We start from the raw sequence: 22301 nt of genomic DNA, 5'->3' as shown, positions 1-22301 counted from the left end.
ATCAGGACATCTCCCCACCTGGCTATTTCCTAAGTAACACAGTCAAAGACTGCAACCCTGTATTGATCTAAGACATATCTATACGCTTTGAGTCCTATGGAAGAAAAGCGCTTTACAAATGTTATTGTATTGTATGTGCTAGTCAGTTATCTGCTGCCATCACCAAAGAGCAAGTGAGGAAATAATTGCACAGGCAGTACAGCAGGAGAGTGGGCAGGCCAGAGAAGGGGAGGAAAATAATTGCACAGGTAGTACAGTGGGATAGTGGGCAGGCCAGAGATTGCACAGGTAGTACAGTGGGAGAGTGGGCAGGCCAGAGAGGGGGAGGAAATAATTGCACAGGTAGTACAGTGGGAGAGTGAGCAATTAAGAGCCGGTGAGGAAATAATTGCACAGGCAGTACAGCAGGATAGTGGGCAGGTAAGAGTGGGTGAGGAAATAATTGCACAGGCAGTACAGCAGGAGAGTGAATAGGCCAGAGAGGGGGAGGAAGTAATTGCACAGGCAGTACAGCAGGAGAGTGAACAGGCCAGAGAGGGGGAGGAAGTAATTGCACAGGCAGTACAGCAGAGAGTGGGCAGGCCAGAGAGGGGGAGGGAAATAATTGCACAGGCAGTACAGCGGGAGAGTGAGCAGGCCAGAGAGGGGGAGGAAATAATTGCACAGGCAGTACAGCGTGGAAAGTGGGCAGGACAGAGAGGGGGAGGGAAATAATTGCATAGGCAGTACAGCGGGAGAGTGGGCAGGCCAGAGAGGGGGAGGGAAATAATTGCACAGGCAGTACAGCAGGAGAGTGAACAGGTGAGAGCGGGTGAGGAAATAATTGTGCAGGCAGTACAGCGGGAGAGTGGGCGGGCCAGAGAGAGGAAGGGAAATAATTGCACAGGCAGTACAGCAGGAGAGTGGGCAGGCCAGAGAGGGAAATATTTGCACAGGCAGTACAGTGGGAGAGTGGGCAAGTGAGAGCCGGTGAAGAAATAATTGCACAGGCAGTACAGCGGGAGAGTGGGCAGGCCAGAGAGAGGAAGGGAAATAATTGCACAGGCAGTACAGCGGGAAAGTGGGCAGGCCAGAGAGAGGAAGGGAAATAATTGCGCAGGCAGTACAGCGGGAGAGTGGGCGGGCCAGAGAGAGGGAGGGAAATAATTGTGCAGGCAGTACAGCGGGAGAGTGGGCAGGCCAGAGAGAGGCAGGGAAATAATTGCACAGGCAGTACAGCAGGAGAGTGAACAGGTGAGAGCGGGTGAGGAAATAATTGCGCAGGCAGTACAGCGGGAGAGTGGGCAGGCCAGAGAGAGGAAGGGAAATAATTGCGCAGGCAGTACAGCGGGAGAGTGGGCAGGCCAGAGAGAGGGAGGGAAATAATTGCACAGGCAGTACAGCGGGAGAGTGGGCAGGCCAGAGAGAGGGAGGGAAATAATTGCACAGGCAGTACAGCGGGAGAGTGGGCAGGTGAGAGCGGGTGAGGAAATAATTGCACAGGCAGTACAGCGGGAGAGTGGGCGGGCCAGAGAGGGGGAGGGAAATAATTGCACAGGCAGTACAGCGAGAGAGTGGGCAGGCCAGAGAGAGGGAGGGAAATAATTGCACAGGCAGTACAGCAGGAGAGTGGGCAGGCCAGAGAGAGGAAGGGAAATAATTGCACAGGCAGTACAGCGAGAGAGTGGGCAGGCCAGAGAGAGGGAGGGAAATAATTGCACAGGCAGTACAGCGGGAGAGTGGGCAGGCCAGAGAGAGGAAGGGAAATAATTGCGCAGGCAGTACAGCGGGAGAGTGGGCAGGCCAGAGAGAGGGAGGGAAATAATTGCACAGGCAGTACAGCGGGAGAGTGGGCAGGCCAGAGAGAGGGAGGGAAATAATTGCGCAAGCAGCACCTGCACAAAAACAAGGCTACATAGCTCAATACAGCAGGGAGCAATACTAAGCTAGTGGCAAACGTAGGGATCTCAGATCTGCCAAGATGTGATATTCAATCCAATGGAGCAATGTGGCAAGGTGGTAAAAGTCGTGTGCCCAGCATTAAAATGATTTTCGTTAAGTACAATATTTCCATCCATCCAAACATCTAACATATTACAAAATATCTGTAACATATACTGAAATCAGTCAAAGGCTTCATGTCTCAATCTAATGGCAAGCCACCCTGGCAGATTAAGCAAAACCAATCATCTCATAAGCAGTACTGCCTGATTGCAAAAATAATCTTCAATGCCAAAAAATAGCCATCTTTATAAGCACCGCCACATTGCTCTACTGAAGACGGGCTAAGTGCTGCAAGTAATAGTTTCAAAATAAACAATATAAAATATAAACAACCTATATTTTTAACCCCCCCAATAAAATGCTGCAGTTGGTGACAGTCTGAGTGGCAGAAGAAACTGCGTGAAATGTCAAAGTACATTTTCAAAGTATAGAAACTTTATTTTACCATCTCATAAAATGTTCTATTGCAGGACAGACTGAATAGCAAAATTTGCTTTAAAAAGTTCATTAAAGTTCGGTTAAACTGCAAACCTTTTTTTTTTCTTCCTTTTCAAGGGGATCTGGAGCCTGAATGTGTTTATCATAAGAATGGAGCATTTGTTGTTTTTATTCAGCTTTGGAAATAGAAAAAAACAGGACATAGCTGGCCCAAAGCTTGCCTTCTCTTCAGCTGATTTTTTCAGACGTGTGTTTATAGAAAGGAGATTGCAGTGTTGAGATGGATTATTTATGTAAGGAGTTGTGTATATTTCGGTGAAAGGCCGGGCCCCTCTCTTCCCTCCCACCCGCTAAATGCTCCATTTCACATCTCTGCACAAACAACGTGTCACAAAATACAACCCCAAACCTCTTCCACATCCCCCTCGGACAGCTTGCAGCAATTAAATAAGGGGGAACAAAATGATGGATTTCTTTAATCTCCTTTTATCTGTCAGGAGCCCATGGGGAATTTACATACCACCACTGGGGTCCCATCACCAGGCTACGTTTTCATTCCGACACACTGACTAGATCTGTGGGTGAACTACAAGTTTCAGCATGTATACTACTGTGATGTGAAATTTACAGGGAAGCCATAGGTATTCGAGCATCAAGAGTACAACTGCAGTGGCCTATACAGGATTTGGTGGTGGTTTCTTGCATCTCGTCACTCCAGAGCTTCAGGCTGCAACCTTCTATGTGCCCTGCCCCTTGTAGTCCAAACACCATAATGATGCCCTGGAAAGCAGTATCCAGTGCGCCAAGTTTTCATTGTCCCACTGCATAGCAGCACAGCGCGTCATCAGTTTACATGCGTATGTGCAGCCTGGCCCAGCGATGTCGCCCAAGGAGATCAGGTCCTAATCCCCAAAGGGCGACATCTGTCAAAGGTGTGTAGGCACCTTTAGGCATTAGGCGAATGTAGGTTAATTTGAAGATGTAGGCTATTTTGTTGGACACCAGCCTCCCTACAGGTCTGACTAGAGATAGTCAATAAGATGCTAAGAATTTAGAGTTGCAGCAAATGGTATGTTAATTTTCTGAAAATGTGTGCAACTTGCAATCCAACCAGTCAAATGCAGCAGCTAAGAAGTTTCATTGGACCAATTCCAAGCTGCATGTTTTTGCCTAAAGTGAACATAACATTTGCATCAACTTCAAATTATTGGCATTTAATTGACCATCTTCCCTCAAGGTCACATGACCACAATTTTAAAACCGAATGTTTAGCTGCAAAACACTCATATGACATAGAGGTTGTTTGGGCACTCTGCTTTCTATAGGTAACCATACACTGAACAATTTTCCCATTCAATTCCCAGATGATTTGAACACTGATGAAATCTGCCAGAAATCTATGTCCCAGGATGTTTGACCAATCGTAATTTAGATAAAGTTCAGAGGAAAGGCAATCAAAGTTATTGATCGGACAGGTAATCTAGATTGATTGAAGGAAGCGGGAGCAGCAGATTGACGGCCCATAGCAATGCACTGCATCGAGCTGTGAAATGCTGCGGCTTGATTGCTTTTCAATAGATTTCAGCTTGAAAAATCTATGTGAAGTGTGTGGAAGGCATAGATCCCTCTCAGATCAGTTACAGATCAGGATTGTTGCCGGTGCTGTAATGCATAGGCTAGGTATCCATGTCACAATTTTACAGACGACCGGCGATTTTTTGAGCGCCGAATGCTCATTTCCACTATATTGCGACGTGGGTACAGACGCACGACCACGCGAACATCACTTAGCGACGCAATAATGACCGCCACGGTGGATTGGATCGATAAGATCCCGACTGGTGTGCAAAATATCAATATCGCTTGAAGTCTTGTTCGCTCCCGACGTGTAACGTTGCATGATGTGGTGCATACCCGCAGGCAGGAAGAGGCGTCGCTAACGACCATCGTCAAGGGGACGTCGCGGGACCCGTCGGGTACTGAGTACGAAGCTATATAGATAGATAGATAGACAGACAGATATTTGCAAACAAGTTGAATGGACAAAAAACATTGATACACAGATGTAGTGATGCCAAGATACGATAGAAGAGGGCCCTGTCCACATGGAATAAAGGTGCCTATTCATCAGACGATATATATGGGCAAATCGACCAAGAGACAGATCTCTCTCTGCTCAAATCCAGATCTGTTGGCTGCCCATACACCGCAGGCCGATTCCCAATCGTTTTCAGCATGAAATCTATTGGGAATCAGCCTCGACGTCACATCCGCTGCCTCCGGTGATGTCTCTCCTAGTGTAAAATGTGACTCCCCTCCCCATACAAATTGGTCGCATCATCGATCGGCCATGCTTTTGGCAGCACCGATCTTCATCTGATTCAATTAAAATAATCGCATTGGATGGTCGATTGGCTGCATAGTCGCCTGATGTATGGCCACCTTTACAGTTAAAGTGAACCAGAGACTAAGCACCCTCATGTATTTTACCATATGTATCAGTGGGAACATTAGAGAAGACACCTACCCAGCTCTCTGTTTCATCCTTCACTGCTCAGCTTGCTTATCAGCCCTGATAAAATCCCCAACTGAGCATTCAGTCTGGCTTTGCTCAGGAATCATTATAGCCGAGTCTGTCTTCTCTGATGTATTTTCAAGCCCAAGCCTGCCCATTTGTGGCTCTGCTATAATGACTCAGCTATAATGATTCCTGAGCAAAGCCAGACTGAATGCTCAGTCGGGGGATTTTATCAGGGATGAGCAGTGAAGGATGAAGCAGAGAGCAGGGTAGGTGTGTTCTCTAATGTTCCCACTGATATATATGGTAAAATACATGAGGGTGCTTTGTCTCTGGTTCACGTTAAGGGAATTACTAATTACAGTACATTGTTCACAGTGGAGAGCTGCAGTGTGACTTTATGGAGGCATCTATCGCAGAAAGTTACACTGCAATAGTCGGGTCAGATTTCAACTAGCGTCGGGTGTACTTGTGCAGCGCGATTATGCATTAGAATCCCTGTAGTTGTGCCACGCACGGTTATTCGGATGAGTTGTCTGGAATTCTGCAGCAGTGCTTCAGTTTTTTTCTTTTCACACACGCAGATTCGGAAGCAGCCTCTTTATTTCAATGGGCTATGATTCCGGATCTGGATTTGTGAAATAATAATTATTATAATTGATTTATATAGCGCCACTGCGCCAGCATGAAGCACTGTGGCTTCATCTCTATAGGAAACAGGCCCTTAGTCTATGCGACATTCCCAGAGTGCATCTCATGCAATGGGATCCAATGGACTACTACAGTTATGCGTCACCGCATAACACAGTAACAGTGGCAGTGAAGCATACTTTATGTATGCTTCGCTGTATGCGACACAAAGGTCGTATTACCTGTGGTATGACTTTTTTGTTCCTTTGGGTTCCTGTTTTTCCAGGGAACGCAGTGCAGCTCCCACTGTGAACCCAGCCTAATGCTTTTATTCACTTCACAGTTAATGTATACCGACAGTAATATGGATGCTGTCATCCTTACTCTTTTTTAACAAATGCCAGATTACTGGCTGTAGATCATCTGACTATAATATTTTCTAAGCACTCTTTCTCACCAGCGCCTTGGCACTCATTTTTCTGGTGGTCTTCCCATCAGGTTACCATGGTGTTACCGCTATAAAGACGAACGCTGTAGTACTCAATGGCGCTATCGATGACAGATCATGCGGGCCTTCGGTGTCATGTTTGGTAGAGCTGTACAAAAGAACAAACAGTGTTTCAGTTGCAGTGAACGCGTTCTAAATGCACACAGTGTTTTGTTGCCAGTTTTCTGCCATTTGCGGCTGCTGGGCAGAGCACATGCAGACGCTGGGTTTATACACAAGCGGTGCTGGCAATGTGGAATGCAGTGGAAGCAGACCATCCATGCAAACACCATCATTGCGTTCATGTGAAGTAAGCCACTCACCTGAACAAGGACAAGGATGCCTTCCCTCCATGAGCTACAATGAGCCTTGAGAACCCATGACACTGTCACAGTGTCATCTGTTGTCCTTCATTGGACCACTTTGTAATACTGGGAACATCCAACAAGAGATCGTATGACCCAGTAATAACTGTTGTCAGAGTCCGATTGCTCATTTTTCTATAAGGACAACTGAAGTAAGAGGGATATGGAGGCTGCTATAATTATTTCCTTTTAAAGGACCACTGTCGCAAAAATCTTAAAATCTAAAATATATGTAAACACATATAAATAAGAAGGTTGTTTATTCCAAAGTAAAATGAGCCATAAATTACTTTTCTCCTATGTTGCTGTCACTTCCGGTAAGTAGTAGAAAGCTCACATTATGGACAGGTTTTGAGCTAGTCCATCTTGCCATAGGGGACTCTCAGCATGACCTTTATTCTTTATAAAGACGCTCCCTGAAAAAATGATTTAGGCCTGAAACCCACTAAAAAAAACGCTATTGCTAATCGCAATCGCTAGCGATTTGTATGAGTCTTTTGTAAGCAATTTCATGAGTGTTTTCTGGCGATTTAGGGAGCGCTTTTAAAAAGTGTAAGCGTTTTGCCAGTGATTGTGTAGCAATTAGCGTTTTTAATTCTGATTGGTCCTTTCAGTTAATTTTAATTTGTTTACAGTGTGCACTAATTTCAAAACGCTAGCAAAATCGCTCTGTGCAGGTTTTGATGAGCGATTACGCCAGCGTTTATTTACTTTACATTGCAGAAACGCTAACACTTACCGGTAACGCTAAACGTGAAAAATGCTGCATGTCCTGCGTTTTGCCATTTGGTAATCACAATCGCTCCAGTGGAATTTGGCACATCCATTAACATTAGCTGAGCGTTTAGGGAAATCGCTAGCGGTTTGAATCGCTCCCTAAATGCTCACAAAATCGCTCTAGTGGGTTTGAGCCTGGAGATAAAGATGCTGGGCAGCCTCCCTGCTCGCTGCACACTTTTTTTTCGCAGTTGGATGGAGCAACTGCCATTCACTAAGTGCTTTTGAAAATAAAGAAAACTCTAAGAATCCCCCATGAGGAGATGGGCTAGTCCAAAACCTTTCGGTTCTGTCAGATTTCTTCTACCTATTGTAAGTGACAGCAACATAGGAAAAAAGTAATTTATGGCTCATTTTACTCTGAAAGAAACATACTTCTTATCTGTCATCTGTACATAAGTTTTAGGGCCCGTTTCCACTATCGCGAATTCGCATGCGTTTGCCGCATGCGAATTTGCATAGCCAATACAAGTGGATGGGACTGTTTCCACTTGTCAGGATTTGAGCATTTTCGTCCGCGTGAAAAATCCGCATGGCAGGGCCATCAGAATTCGCATACCGCTATGCGGGTGTATGCGAATTTTCATGCGAATTTGCGCACAGGCACTGCCATGGTTAAATTTGCATACAGCGTCATTCATGCAAATTTACATGAAAATTTGCATACATCCGCATGCGAAATTCGCATCCGCATGCAAATTTTTACCACGGCGATTCGCACCACACAAGTGGAAACAGGCCCTTAAGATTTTCGCAACAGTGGTCCTTTAAGCAGCACCAGTTGCCTGGCTGTCCTGCTGATCCTCTGCCTCTAATACATTTAGCCATAGACCCTGAACAAGCGTGCAGCATATCAGGTGTTTCTGACATTATTGTCAGATCGGACAAGATTAGCTGCATGCTTGTTCTGGTGTGTGGTTCAAACACTACTAATGTCAGAATGATCAGCAGGACTGACAGGCAACTGGTATTGCTTAAAAGGAAATACATTTATTTATTTATAAAGCGCCAACATATTACGCAGCGCTGAACATATGGCAGCCTCCATATCCCTCTCACTTCATTTTTTCCTTTATACAAGAAAATGTCTCCATCCTGTTTGGTTCTCAGAACATAACAAGTGCATGATCTCTGCAAACCTCAGAGAAGGTCTGTGTGGGAGTGTATTCTTTCCCCTCTCCCCCTCTTCTGTCCCACCTGACTCCCGCTCAAATGACTTATCACAGACACAGCAGAGAAGATGCAGAGGATGTTTAGCCAAGAGATAACCCTGAGGGCCTGCTTCCACTAGAGCGAATCTGCAAGCGTTTCCTGCATGCAAATTCGCATAGACCACACAAGTGGATGGGACTGTTTCCACTTGTCAGGATTTCTGAGCGTTTTTCTGTGCAGAAAAAATATGCACGGCAGAGCCATCAGAATTCGCACACAGCCTTGCCTCCATATGCTTCTCACTTCAGTTGTCCTTTAAGCACATCACCATTAAGGAACTTAGCCTGGGGTGGGGTCATGGGGGTACAGACGCCCCCGGGGTGGGATCATGGGGGTACAGACGCCCCCGGGGTGGGGTCATGGGGGTACAGACGCCCCCGGGGTGGGGTCATGGGGGTACAGATGACCCTGGGTGGGGTCATGGGGGTACTGACGCCCCCGGGGTGGGGTCATGGGGGTATTGACGCCCCCGGTGGCAATGAAGAAAGGAGACAGAACATATAAAAGAGCGTGCCAGCAGACAGGTGAGCTACACTGCAACACTCACCACAATTCCGGGGAGCACACATTACATAAGGGAGGGTTGGAGACCGTCCGGGAGTCTGTTGGACTAGGAAATCAAACAATGCTATCAGTGCACACCAGACCAAAATCTTTCCAGCATTCCTGATTTAATGTTTCGATTGATTTTGGCTGGAAATTTGGTGGCCATGTGTGGCATCAATCTGTGCAAGATTTGATTATTATGTTCGAATCTGCAAGATATTGAAGCCTCAAATTCAGGAATGTTTGGGCACCTTTATGCAGCAACTTATGTAATAAAGACCAAGCACATTTGTCCTTGTTGCTAGTGGAATTTAAGAGTCTATTGATCCTGCCAAACACACCCCAGTCTAGGGATCAATAAACACCCAGTTTGTATATTTTTAATTGTCTATTTATATTACAAAAGTTTGCAATCTTCAACTGGGTCATATCAGATCATTGTGGAGAATGCTTAAAGTGTACACGAGGCAAAGCTCGGGTACAAAAAGAAATACTTACCGAAGAAGAGGGAAGTCATGGGAACTTATAGAGGCTTCCCATGCTGTCCTCCGTTCTCCAAGCATAGACCAAACAAAGATTATGGACAAGGGTTTGTTGGTATGAACCTCAGGGTCGCGCTCCTCTTCAGGCACGAGTATGGGCGCCTCTGTGCAGTAAGCCACAGCCTCTTGTTCATGAGGGTCGCCGCACTCACGCGGGTGCAGCATGACCGTACTTGTGCCAGAAGAGGAGCCCTGATGTAAGAGAAACCGTGACCAAGAATTGAACTTCATCCCAATCAGTAGCGGATACCCCCTTTTACATAAGAAATCTATTCCTTTTCACAAACAGATCATCAGGGGGGCTCTGTATGGCTGATATTGTGGTGAAACCCCTCCCACATGTGATGTCAGTGCTTCACAGTTCTGAGGTCCTGACATCATACTGTGGGAGCCTTGTTGCATTGTGGGAAATAACAGCTGTTTCCAACTGCCAAAAAAGCAAACGGCATCTCCTTCCAGTGACATCACCTGCCTGCAGTAAAAATGTCACTATGTGATACATGTCAGAATGTAAATCGGGGAGAGGAAAGATTTTACAATGAGCCAACACTGACTAAATCATTTATACATAACTACTGTAAAAATGAAGCACTTTTTTATTACAATTTTTTTCACTGGGGTTCCTCTTTAAGAAGGGGCACGGGCATGGGAAATCTCTGGAGGATCTCATAGCTCACATTTCAATAACTTTTCAGCAATCTGCACAGCGATCTGATATGAGACTTGGTGATAATTACAAACATTTGCCGCAAAATAACAGACAAGGTTTAACAAATGCAGTCCAAATTTGCTGTGTCCCTGAAATTCTACAGCTGTATTAAACCAGGGCCCTCGTGTCCCGGGAAGCCTGAACCCACAGCGTCAGAGCAGCAAAACAAGCATGCTACTTAGTCACTCTGCTGCCTCTATTCCATGGATAGACCTCATTTCATCATGTCAGGGTCAGCTACCTCACACGTGGCATATTTTCTTGTACCTGTGAGGCAGCAGAGATTTCTCCCGGCCAATGAGCATGCAATGTAAATAAAAGGTTTGCAGGAGTTTTGGGAACAGCTGCGCTGAAGAATGCCTTCTCACCTTCTGCTCACTGCCGCTATAAATTGCAGATCCAGTGACAGGCGCAGCGCCAGTGAGTGTCCAGCAGGGGGGGTTGTGGCTCAGGCGCTGGCCATGTGCTCTTATGTCAGGGTAGACTGCTTGCCGGCTGTGACTCTCCCTCAGGGTTCTGGGTGGAAACACAAGACAAAAGTGTGTCAATTTAATATAGGGAGGAATGCAGAGGAGACCGCAAGAACACCACGCCCTGGAACGTCACATGAAGTCCCTTTGAACAGCATCTTTTCACTTTAGAGTTTACTTATAAATTGGTAAATGTCAGATTGGTCCAGCATCTGCCCACTCACCCCAGTTCCTCTCTTAGCACATTTGCTTGAGGCCAGTTTCACACCGCTAACCGGCGTTAGCGTTGCGATGTCAGGGTCACATCGCTCTGCAGCGGCACAAACCAGCTTTCGGCTATTTCCACGTTAATACATGGCAATCCTCATCTGGCAGCAGGCAGTGAGGATCTCTAGCACTCGCTTCCTGTGGCTGTAAACACGAATTGCACGGAACTGTATTGACAAAATACGCTTGCATGCATGCGCACCGCAACACTACCACGCACATTTTTAAAAATATATGCGTTGCCATTGACTTAATGACCTCAAGTCCACCGCAAGTCGCTGCACAAGTTGACCGGTAACATAAGTATGTGGCAAAAATGTCACTTCCGTGAAATGAAAGGCCCCATAGACTTTCATTTATGTAGCGTTGGCATGCGGTAAAAACAGGGCAACGCAATGCCACAGTGTGAAAGGTGCCTGAATCTTATTTGGGGTCCTTGCAGGTGATGGTTGATAGCATATGTGGGCTCTACGCAATCTGATCCGCCTGAATTTACCCACACTTTAAGCCACATACTCATGCTGGTCCGAACTCAGCTGCAGCGGACAATAACGACCGACATGGCGGAGAATCGGGCAGACAGACCAGCGTGTGTACAGCGACCGCACGACAATTGCTAAAGATCCGGCATGTCAGATCTTTAGCGAAGCCCTTATCGTGTTCTCGCTGCGCACTTGGGACTAGGCGAGTCAGTTTTGAGCCCATTGAAAGTGGACAACCAAACGCAGTTTCACAGTTTCCACATGATTTCAGTTTTTAGAGATCGGCCGATCTAGATTGTATGCATGTGGTGTAACTGTCGATGGGTGTGTGGTCAGGAGCACTCCTGTTAAGATAGCCAATGCAGTTTTTTATTGGGGGGGGGGGGGAAGGGCCCAGGGTTTGGGGAATTAGCTGGTGATTGGAAGTGGTTATTGACTAATAAAGTTTTGTAATTTTATAGTTCATTGAGTGGCGGTCACTCTTTTTTGCGCTACTTGATCATTTTTCTCAATTGTAGAGCCTATTATTATTGATCTATAAAGTGCCAACATATTCCATGGCACTGTACAAAGTAAGAAACAAACATGGGGTCACATAATCATACAGACAATGGTATGCACCAGACAGACACAGGTACAAAATACAGACCTGGTATTTACAGTGATATAATTAGTGAAATGTGAAAAAAATTGCAAGATACAAAATTAATGACAAATTTCAAGACACAAAAGGGTGAGAAAAGAAAACAAAAAAGTCTGTTTTGAAAATTCCTGAAATGTGCTGTGACCCTGCGTTCTGTAGTCTCAAGGGCTTGGAAAAAGGCACGCATGAAAAAGAGGCGCCAGGAAAGTAGGCCACCCAAATTCCGTAAGTAGAATATTGCTAAATTTACAGATATTCTACAATGCTTAAAGAGACTCCATAACAAAAATTGCATCCTGTTTTTTATCATCCTACAAGTTCCAAAAGCTATTCTAATGTGTTCTGGCTTACTGCAGCACTTTGTACTATCACAGTCTCTGTAATAAATCAACTTATCTCTCTCTTGTCAGACTTGTCAGCCTGTGTCTGGAAGGCTGCCAAGTTCTTCAGTGTTGTGGTTCTGCTATGAACTCCCCCTTCCAGGCCCCTCTATGCACACTGCCTGTGTATTATTTAGATTAGAGCAGCTTCTCTCTTCTCTCTTATCTTTTACAAGCTGGATAAATCGTCCTCTGAGCTGGCTGGGCTTTCACATAGTGAGGAATTACAGACAAGGACAAAGCTGTTTGCAGGAAGAAAAGAGCAGCCTGACACTTCAGTGCATGAGAGATGCAGGGGGAAAGAAACACACAAATGATCTCTTGAGATTCAAAAGGAAGGCTGTATACAGCCTGCTTGTGTATGGATGTATTTTCTATGTGTGGACATACTGTACATCAACCTACTTCCTGTTTTGGTGGCCATTTTGTTTGTTTATAAACAAACTTTTTAAAACTGTTTTTAACCACTTTTAATGCGGCGTGGAGCGGCGAAATTGTGACAGAGGGTAATAGGAGATGTCCCCTAACGCACTTGTATGTTTACTTTTGTGTGATTTTAACAATACAGATTCTCTTTAAGTGATGATGATGGTAAAATATGGCTCCCCCCCCCCCACCGCAAAAAACAAAACAAACAAAAAAACTAATGCCCATTCAAAATCTCAGGTAGTGTGTGAAAAACAAGTGCCCGCTATTTGTAGCCAAGTTTTTCGGCCACAGGACCCGTTATTTATCAGGCGCCCATTTTTCACAAACTTACAAATATTTTTAATGGGCACCTAGGGAGCGCCCAAATCTCTCCCTCCATCAGCACCCACATTTACTGCTTCCCAGAAATAGAGGTTTTTTTTAGCCTCATCTTAAAGCTGTCCAGAGAGGGGCCTGGACAATCTCTCTAGGAGAGGCGCTCGATACTATTGGCTACTACTACTTCGGCACTTTTTATTGGCCCCAGGAAGCTGACTTGGACCCTCGAGACGCGTTGCCTGTGCGTAATAAACCTTGTTTGTTACATGTGACTATAGTTATTGAAGTAAGCCACCTCATCTATTTATGTTTTATTGGTTTTTAACCTAATTTTATTCAAATTGGGCGGCTCTTCACCCCTGCTGTGTTTTATACCCCCCACCCCTGCTGATAGTGGAGGCCCTCCCTCTGATTACGTATGGTGGCACCATTGCGATACTCAAGTTGGGTTATTTTAATTAAGAGAGCAAGATCGTGTACTTGTTAGGGGCTCTGTCTTTGACATAGGAGACCAGGGTTCAAATCCTGGCTAGGGTCAGTACCTATATAGTAAGGAGTTCAGGGCAAGACTCCCTAACACTGCAGGTTGGCCTCTTGAGTGCTCCCTTAGTGGCTGCAGCTTTTGAGTCCGAGTATACAAATGTTCAGATTATTATTATAGATTATTATTCTCAATACCACATTTGAGCTCCAAACGTACATTATCTGGGCTCCCGTTGTCTCTGTGTAATGTGTTTCTCTCCAGGGCGTTCGGACACCCAACTCCCCTCATCATTCTTACACTGTTAATGGCAGAGGACTCAAACCTGCTACAGTCAGTCATTGGGTGACTGGGGTTCAAATTCTGAAAAGGGGGCAGAGCCATAAACAGCCAATCAGATTTCTTTGATTGATAGACTGCATCCATTCCGACATTATTGTTGCCAAGGACCCCAAACCTCACAAAAATGGTCACTGACTGACTGTGTGTGTGTCAAGGTTACAAAAAGTGGGCAGAGCCAACCACCACCATCACATTTTCAAATGGGAAAATTTACACGGCAGCCATTCTTCCCTGGTAATGGCAGGGTTCTCCAACTTGGCACAGTTGGTCACTGGGTGACTGGGATTAATATTCTGGAAAGTGGGTGGATCCTGCAATAGCCAATCAAAATTAAAATATTGTTTTTAAAGGGGAATATTTCAATTGCTGCCATTCTTATACTGTTAATGGCATAGGCATCAAACCTGTTACAGATGGTTATAGGGTGACAGGGATTCAATTTCAAAAAAGGGGCAGAGCCACAAACAGCCAATCAGATTTGTCTGATTGATAGAAAAATGTAAACTGCTTCAATTCTCACATTATTGATGCTAAGGACCCCGAAGTTCACAAACTTGGTCACTGACAGATTGTGTGTCACGGTTAGAAAAAGTGGCCGGACCCAACAACAACCCAATACATACCTGAGCAATGCTGGGTCTTAAGCGAATGATAATGATAAATTAAAAGAAATAAGATTGCATTAATAGACTATATAACAATGTATTTCACAGGGTCAAACTCATTTTCTCAGCTAACTAGTGTTTTAAACTTCATAATATTTAATTAAATTGTACCTGGAACTAGAAACTTAAAAAAAAAAATATGTATATATATATATATATATATATATATATATATATATATATATATATATATATATATATATACACACACACATACATATATAATATTATTATTATTTAGTATTTATATAGCGCCGACATATTACACAGCGCTGTACAGTGTATATATATATTGTCTTGTCACTAACTGTCCCTCAAAGGAGCCTACCATACCAATCCCTACCATTGCCATATGTCTATATTATGTAGTTTAAGTACTGTAGTCTATACAATACACACACACATATATATATATATATATATATATATATATATATATATATATATATATACACACACATACATACTCTCCTAAAAGCATAAAATTAGCAACACACCTTTAAGGTGCCCATACACTCGTCAGATTAGCAGCAGATAGATCATCAGATAGATTTCTGATCTATCTGATGTGTTTAGGACCATTTTTTACTAGGAACAGATTTCCAATAGATTTCAGTTTGAAATCTATTGAAAATCGATCTGATGGCATTTTTTTGCCATCAGATTTGCATTGGGGCCAATGCAAATTGATAAGCAATCTCTTCAGATCGATTTTGATTTTCCACCCTGGCCAATGGATTGAAATTGATCGAAATCGGCCGCAAATCAATCGAATTGGCAAACGATTTGCAATCGATCGATCGGCCAGAAAATCGGCTGAGTGTATGGGCCCCTATACTTTCTCTCTGTGAAATCCCATTTCTCAGGTACATCCACCTCCTGCTTGTCATTCCCTGCATTCAACAGCAGTAGATAAGCCTCTCAACCCTTCCCCATCCCTCCTGTCACCTTCTAATGTAAATACCATACACTGATAGATTTGCAGCAGATTCGAACATCAGATAGATTTCTGTCAGATGCCTGTCAAGTTGAATCTGGCAGGAATCTATCTGATGTGTGCCAAGTACAGATTTCAGAATGGAATCTATTGGAAATACATCTAAATGCATTATTGGGCCATTAGATCCAATGCAACTCTATGGGCCATCGATCTGCTGCCAGCAGCAGATCGAGCTAGATTTTCCATCCAGTCAGAATGATCAAATCGATCGAAATCTGCCGCAAATCGATCGCTTGGCTGATTCGATATAATCAACTTCCGATCGATTCTATCGAATCAATAGATTGATCGATGGTTGAAATCGACCAGTGTATGGTCCCCTTAAGGTAGCTAGCAGACAGAAATTAGTGGTTTAGAGCCAGAGAGTGTCAGGTAATGTTATTTTCTATATTTGTTAACCACTTCCGGATTCTCGGTGCGTATATATACGCCCCTGAATCCTGACGTGTATACCATGGAGAACGGCCGCTCGTATGAGCGGCCGTTCCATGTCAGCTCACGGAGGGTGTCTCCGTGAACACCCTGCGAGCCGATCGGCGGCTCGCAGGGTAAATGTAAACACACGGGGAAGATCTTCCCCGGTGTTTACATGTATACGGCGCTGCTGCGCAGCAGCGCCGTAGAGGAGATCGGTGATCCCCGGCCTCTGATTGGCCGGGGATCACCGGCATCTGATAGGCTAAAGCCTATCCCATCAGGCGCAGGACGGAAATCCGTCCTGCGCCGCTCACAGGGGGAGGGAGAGGGAGGGAAGGGGAAGGAGGCCAGGAAGCGCTGCGGAGGGGGGCTTTGAAGAGCCCCCCCCCCCGCAAGCGCAAGCAGCCGGCGGCGATCAGACCCCCCCAGCAGGACATCCCCCTAGTGGGGAAAAAAGGGGGGAAGTCTGATCGCCCTGGCTGCTAGCTGATCTGTGCTGTGGGCTGGAGAGCCCACGCAGCACAGATCAGCACACAATTTCATGGTGTGGAAGTGGTTAAAATGGGTTATGACATTTATCAGGTGCTAGTACAGGCACGGTCCCCATTGGAGTGGGGATGTGCGCTGGTGCGATCTTCTCTACGCCAAATGATGGGGTTAATTTAAATAGTGCTGTTGAGCGGAGTTTCATATGCTGTGATTTATAACTTTAAGCAGATTTTGTTGTTGGGCCACCATTATATATTGGTGGCTTTTCCTATTTTGAACAGTAGTTGCGCTATGCGCTATGGGTATTTGTAACATCAACCTGGATTTGAGCGCTGGACGTCTGTTGCTTTTTTTTGCTGCCGCCGTCCGATCCGGCTGCTCCTTGGTGTCTCCCGCCCCTTCCCCTGCGTGCGGGGGGGGGGGGCTTGGCGGACACGCCATTGGTGGGCGCGCCCGTCGTGTCTGCCTGCTCTGCCCCCCCCGCTTGCGGAGGCCCTGGGGTGGGTCGGGAGATGCCGTGCCTTGCGGCCAGATTGGACGGCGGCCTGCACTTAGCTACAGCGTCATCCACGGAAGGGCACGCCTCCTGAAGAAGCCGGCAGAGTCCGGCGAAATCGATCGAGGACGCCGTCCTCCACCATGATGGTGCCACCTCCGCTCTCCCATGCCGTCTGACTCAGGTCCCCGGCTCTCTTCTCCACACAAGACAAGACAAATAACATTTATATCGCGCTTTTCTCCTGGCGGACTCAAAGCGCCAGAGCTGCAGCCACTAGGGCGCGCTCTATAGGCAGTAGTAGTGTTAGGAAGACTTGCCTAAGGTCTCCTACTGAATAGGTGCTGGCTTACTGAACAGGCAGAGCCAAGATTCGAACCCTGGTCTCCTGTGTCAGAGGCAGAGCCCTTAACCACTCCTCCCTGTTCGGCCGAACCTGAATGGAGTCTCCCCTGGTTATGCTCCACCAGAAGCTGCAGGAGCCTCATATCGGAGGACACAAGAGCCCACTGGGCACAGGCTTTGCTAATCAAATTCAGCTGCAACTGCTTGACTGCACAGAGATGTTGCTAATGCTGTCCATATATGAACCTCTGCTTCATGTATTTTGTCACTCCACATGACTGACTGACCTGCATATGCTATGCTTGCTACAACAAGATATGCCATGCTGCACTGATACATGCTGAACTCTTGCTTCATGTGCCTTGCCATTTTGTTTGATTGGCTGATCTGCATACACTGTACGCTCTATAACAGGCTACCCTATGCTATGCTGATACACACTGCTGTGGTGTTTCCTGAGCTTGTGGAGACGTGGAGAATCCTGTTTGCCTTGCCGGGCTGGCTTGTGTGCATGGACTGTGCTGAATGCAGAACCCTATGTGATGTGGAGAAATCATCTATTTTGATATTGAGGAGCACGCCTGTGGGCAATGATTTAAGTGGAACTCTTACAGATTAACAAAAAATTCCCTCTGGCGACTCTTTCAGGGTCATTCCAAGACCAACGAAATTGGTTCATCATATCCCATTTTTTGAAACTACTGGGACGGATTTGGTTGTCTCATTTTCTTGTTTCACGACTGGAGGCTGCACAGCCACAGTACTTGTTCATGTGCACATGACCTAAAAAAAGAGTATTCAGTGGTTAGAAGTGGGAGGTTTCGGGGTTCAGGGAAGAATAGGCCTGGTTGATGTGGGGGATGGGTTACCATGGTGGAATTTTATCCTTTATGTTTTAATAATTAGTAAGTGCCAAATAAAGTTTTGTATTTTTTGAATAAGGTTTGTTTGTACTCAATCAGGTCATACCCCTCCTTTATTCTATCTCACAGTTTGCTTTATTTTCTATATTTGCTGAAAGTGAGATGGAAGCCCCCATGATAACGACACTACACATTCTACAGTTCTAGCCTGCAAGCCTAGAGGATACTGTGCATTAGTAATTGCATTAGTAAAACTAGGTTACTCAGGTACCATATGTAGAATGTGACAGAGACGAGATCAAGTGGGAGGAAAAACAAAAGTTTAGTTTAATTTTGCTTTAAAGAGAACCCGAGGTGTGTTTAAAGAATGTTATCTGCATACAGAGGCTGGATCTGCCTATACAGCCCAGCCTCTGTTGCTATCCCAAACCCCACTGGTCCCCCTGCACTCTGCAATCCCTCATAAATCACAGCCGTGCTGTGAGGCTGTGTTTACATCTGTAGTGTCAGTCTCAGCTGCTCCCCCGCCTCCTGCATAGCTCCGGTCCCTGCCCTTGTCCCTTCCCTCCAATCAGCAGGGAGGGAAGGGATGCAGGCGGGGACCGGAGTTCTGCAGGAGGCGGGGAGAGCAGCAGACTGACACTATAGAGATAAACACAGCCAGCTCTGACAAGCTGTTTGTCAGCAGCGTGGCTGTGATTTATGAGGGATTGCAGAGGGACCTTAGGGGGGTTTGGGATAGCAACAGAGGCTGGGCTGTATAGGCAGATCCAGCCTCTGTATGCAGATAATATTCTTCAAACCCACCTCGGGTTCTCTTTAAGAGCCTTTAGTTTCATCCCTACTCTATTTAATTTTCTTATAATTCATTTAAAATGATAATACCCCTTTGGAGCATAATTCACGGTATACAGAGATAAGAGGATATAATACTCCCAATGGGCTTGATTCATTAAAGGGAATCCGAGGTGAGAGGGATATGGAGGCTGCCATATTTATTTCCTTGTAAACAATGCCAGTTGCCTGGCAGCCCTGTTCATCTTCTGGCATAATAAGGAAGTAGTGTCTGAGTCAAAACCCCTGGAACAAGCATATGGATAATCCAGTAAAACCTGAGTCAGCTGAGTCAGAGTACCTGATCTGCTGCATGCCTGTTCAGGGTCTATGGCTAAAAGTATTAGAGACATAGGGTCAGGAGGACTACCAGGCAACTGGTATTGTTTTAAAGGAAATAAATATGGCAGCCTCCATATACCTCTCACCTCGGTTATCCTTTAAGCTGCGTTGCTAAAGCAGCACAGCTTAATGTGAAGGAGCAGCCGCTATGCGCGCTTTACTAAGCATCGCTTGCTGCCATGTAAGGAGCATGCCTTTCCTTAATTACGCCAGCTGCTTCCATAGCAAAGCATGTAACTTTAAAGGAACACTTAAAGGAGTCATCAGGGAAAATTAATAAAATAAGTGCTACTTACCGGGGGCTTCCTCCAGCCTCAAGCTCCCAGCATGTCCCTCGCCGCAGCTCTCCCCGCAGCCGTTCGCCGCAGCTCCGTCCCGGTCCCCGGCAATGACGTCAGGGCAACCTCCAGGTCGGCCTGTACTGCGCCTGTGCGACCGGGGCTGTCAATCACCGCCACGTGGGCCGCAGCGGACTGCGCAGGCGCAGAACTACTCCCACTCCCAATCACCGGCCCACGTGGCGGTGATTGACAGCGCCGCTCGCGCAGGCGCAGTACAGGCCGGCCTGGAGGTCGCCCTGATGTCATCGCCAGGGACCGGGACGGAGCTGCGGTGAACGGCTGCGGGGAGAGCTGCGGCGAGGGACATGCTGGGAGCTTGAGGCTGGAGGAAGCCCCCGGTAAGTAGCACTTATTTTATAAATTTTTCCCCTGATGACTCCTTTAAGCCAGGAATATAAAAAAATCAGTTTTACTTGCCTGGGGCTTCTTCCAGCCCCCTGCAGCCGCCCTGTGTCCTCACAGTCACTCACTGAGCCTCCTGTCCCCCCGCCGCCAGCTAGTTTCGTTTTTGCTGACAGGCCCGACAGGCCTGGCCACGCATATTTTTCTACGCGTTCCCGTCCGCAATACCGTCCTGCGCCTGTGCAGGATGCTTTTGAAGATGGGAACATAAAGAAGGATACGCTTGGCCAGGCTTGCGCAGGTGCAGAAAGCCGACCTACTCCGTCAGGGCCTGTCAGTGAAAACAAAACTAGCTGGCGGCGGGGAGCGGAGGCTCCGTGAGTGACTGCGAGTGCACGGGGTGGCTGCAGGGGGCTGGTAGAAGCCCCAGGCAAGTAAGACTGATTTTTTTATTCCTGGCTTAAGTTTTCCTTTCATTTTAGGACCACAGGCTTTACTCCCCCTAAAGACCAGGCCATTTTTTGTAAAATAAGCCACTGCAGCTTTAAGGCCAAGCTGCAGGGCCGCACAACACAAGTGATTCCCCCCCCCCCCCCTTTTCTCCCCACCAAGAGAGCTCTCTGTTGGTGGGGTCTGATTCCCCACCAGTGTTTTTTTTCTTTTTATGTATGTTTACTTCTTTATTATTGTAATACATTTTTTTTTTTTTTAATTATTTACCCATCCCTCCCTCCCACAGCCAGCCAATCACTGTGATCAGCTGTCATAGGCTTCACCTTATGACAGCCGATCACCGCCGAGACTCTGGAGGGGACAGCCGTGTCACACGGCTGTCACTAGTCAAGCGCTGCTGTAGATCACAGCGCTGTACACAGTAATTAGATGGTGGTTTCGCCGTCTAACAGCCTCCGAGCGGCAACTGGGAGACTGAAGGCGTAGCTGAGCTCAGCCTACCAAGCAGGAGATGCGCACGCAGCGTGCACGCGATCTCCTGCAAAACGAAGCCCCAGGACTTTACGCCAATCGTCATGAGGCGGTCGGCAAGCAGTTAAATGCGGGCGGTCCTGTGAAGTATCGCTACCATGATACTTCACTAGCGGCCACTACTATGTCAATTAGCATTGGGAGGGATAGCGATCAGAATCCATCAGAGAGAGATCTGTCTCTTGGTCGATCTATGATGTATCGCTACCTTCAATGCTGTAATAACACTTTCTGGTAATCAAAAGTGTACACTCAAGTTTTACTGAAGTCACAACAGACTTGTTTTAAGTTTCTGGCTATAGAACGGTCTCTGCTCCTCTCCTAGCAACCCGCATCCAGCAACAGTTGTCCTACAATGAGACACTTAAGATTTGCCCCTTTTGAGTAAACCAGTCCCCTCGTCTATGTTGTTACCATCATACATGCACATGTACACCAATAGTAAAAGAGTCTACTGTCCTCAAATAGACTGTCTGCTGATATGGAGAGCTGGAACCAGCTAAAAGAAACACATAGCAGTCTTCTGAGCATCATTATAACCCACACTGGGAGTGATGCTCAGAGAAGGCAATGAGGATCATCACTGCATACAAACAGGAGAGAAACTTTGGCTCCCCCCTCACTAGGTCTGTATGTAGTGATAACCCGTATTGCTTTCTCTGTGTGTCGCTACCAGTTATAAGTATATTCAGAAGGTCGCTATGTGGTACCTTTTGCTGGTTGTGGACTCTGCAGGTACAGGTAACTGGCAGCATGTCTTGCTTTGGACATGAAATTAGAAACAATAACAGCCCGTAACCACTACATGATTTCTACAATGTTTTTCCAACGGCCAGCGTTTTTTTTTTTTAGTGCCAAGCAATCGTTTCCGCGATCTCGCAGCGTGGGTACAGATGCGTAATTACACAAACGTTTGGCAACGCACGCCGATAAAGATCGTCACAGCGGATTGGATCTTTAAGATCCCCAAGGACTCCACGCAAAGTACTGCGATCGCTTGACTTCCCGTTCACGCTGTTGCGTGTGCCCGCCGCCGGGAAGATGGATTGGGGTACGTTTATCGTCGGGAGACGTAGATGGGATCCATCTTCTTGCGTCATCAGGTGAGTATTCAGCTTGAAGCGGACCTGAACTCAGAATTTCCTCTATGCTCTAAAACATGCA

At 46.3% G+C, this 22301-nt stretch overlaps 1 protein-coding gene across 3 annotated transcripts in view; it reads right to left on the bottom strand.

Moving 5' to 3' along the window:
- Nucleotides 1–22301, bottom strand: part of PTCH2 (patched 2) — a 91836-nt gene that overhangs the window by 53571 nt on the left and 15964 nt on the right. For all 3 annotated transcript variants that reach the window (XM_068239517.1, XM_068239521.1, XM_068239518.1), the window contains 2 exons: nt 10576–10723; nt 6027–6165 (listed from right to left, as the gene is read on the bottom strand). Coding sequence is in view for 1 of the 3 variants with exons in the window: in XM_068239521.1 (XP_068095622.1) it covers nt 6027–6044 (18 nt within the window). In the remaining 2 variants the exon portion in view is untranslated. The remainder of the gene's footprint in view (nt 1–6026; nt 6166–10575; nt 10724–22301) is intronic.

This window comes from Hyperolius riggenbachi, chromosome 6 (genome assembly GCF_040937935.1).
Source record: "Hyperolius riggenbachi isolate aHypRig1 chromosome 6, aHypRig1.pri, whole genome shotgun sequence".
In the NCBI taxonomy this organism is placed as follows: domain Eukaryota; kingdom Metazoa; phylum Chordata; class Amphibia; order Anura; family Hyperoliidae; genus Hyperolius; species Hyperolius riggenbachi.
The sequence above is the reverse complement of the archived record's forward strand: the minus strand, read 5'-3'. Positions and strand labels throughout refer to the sequence as shown.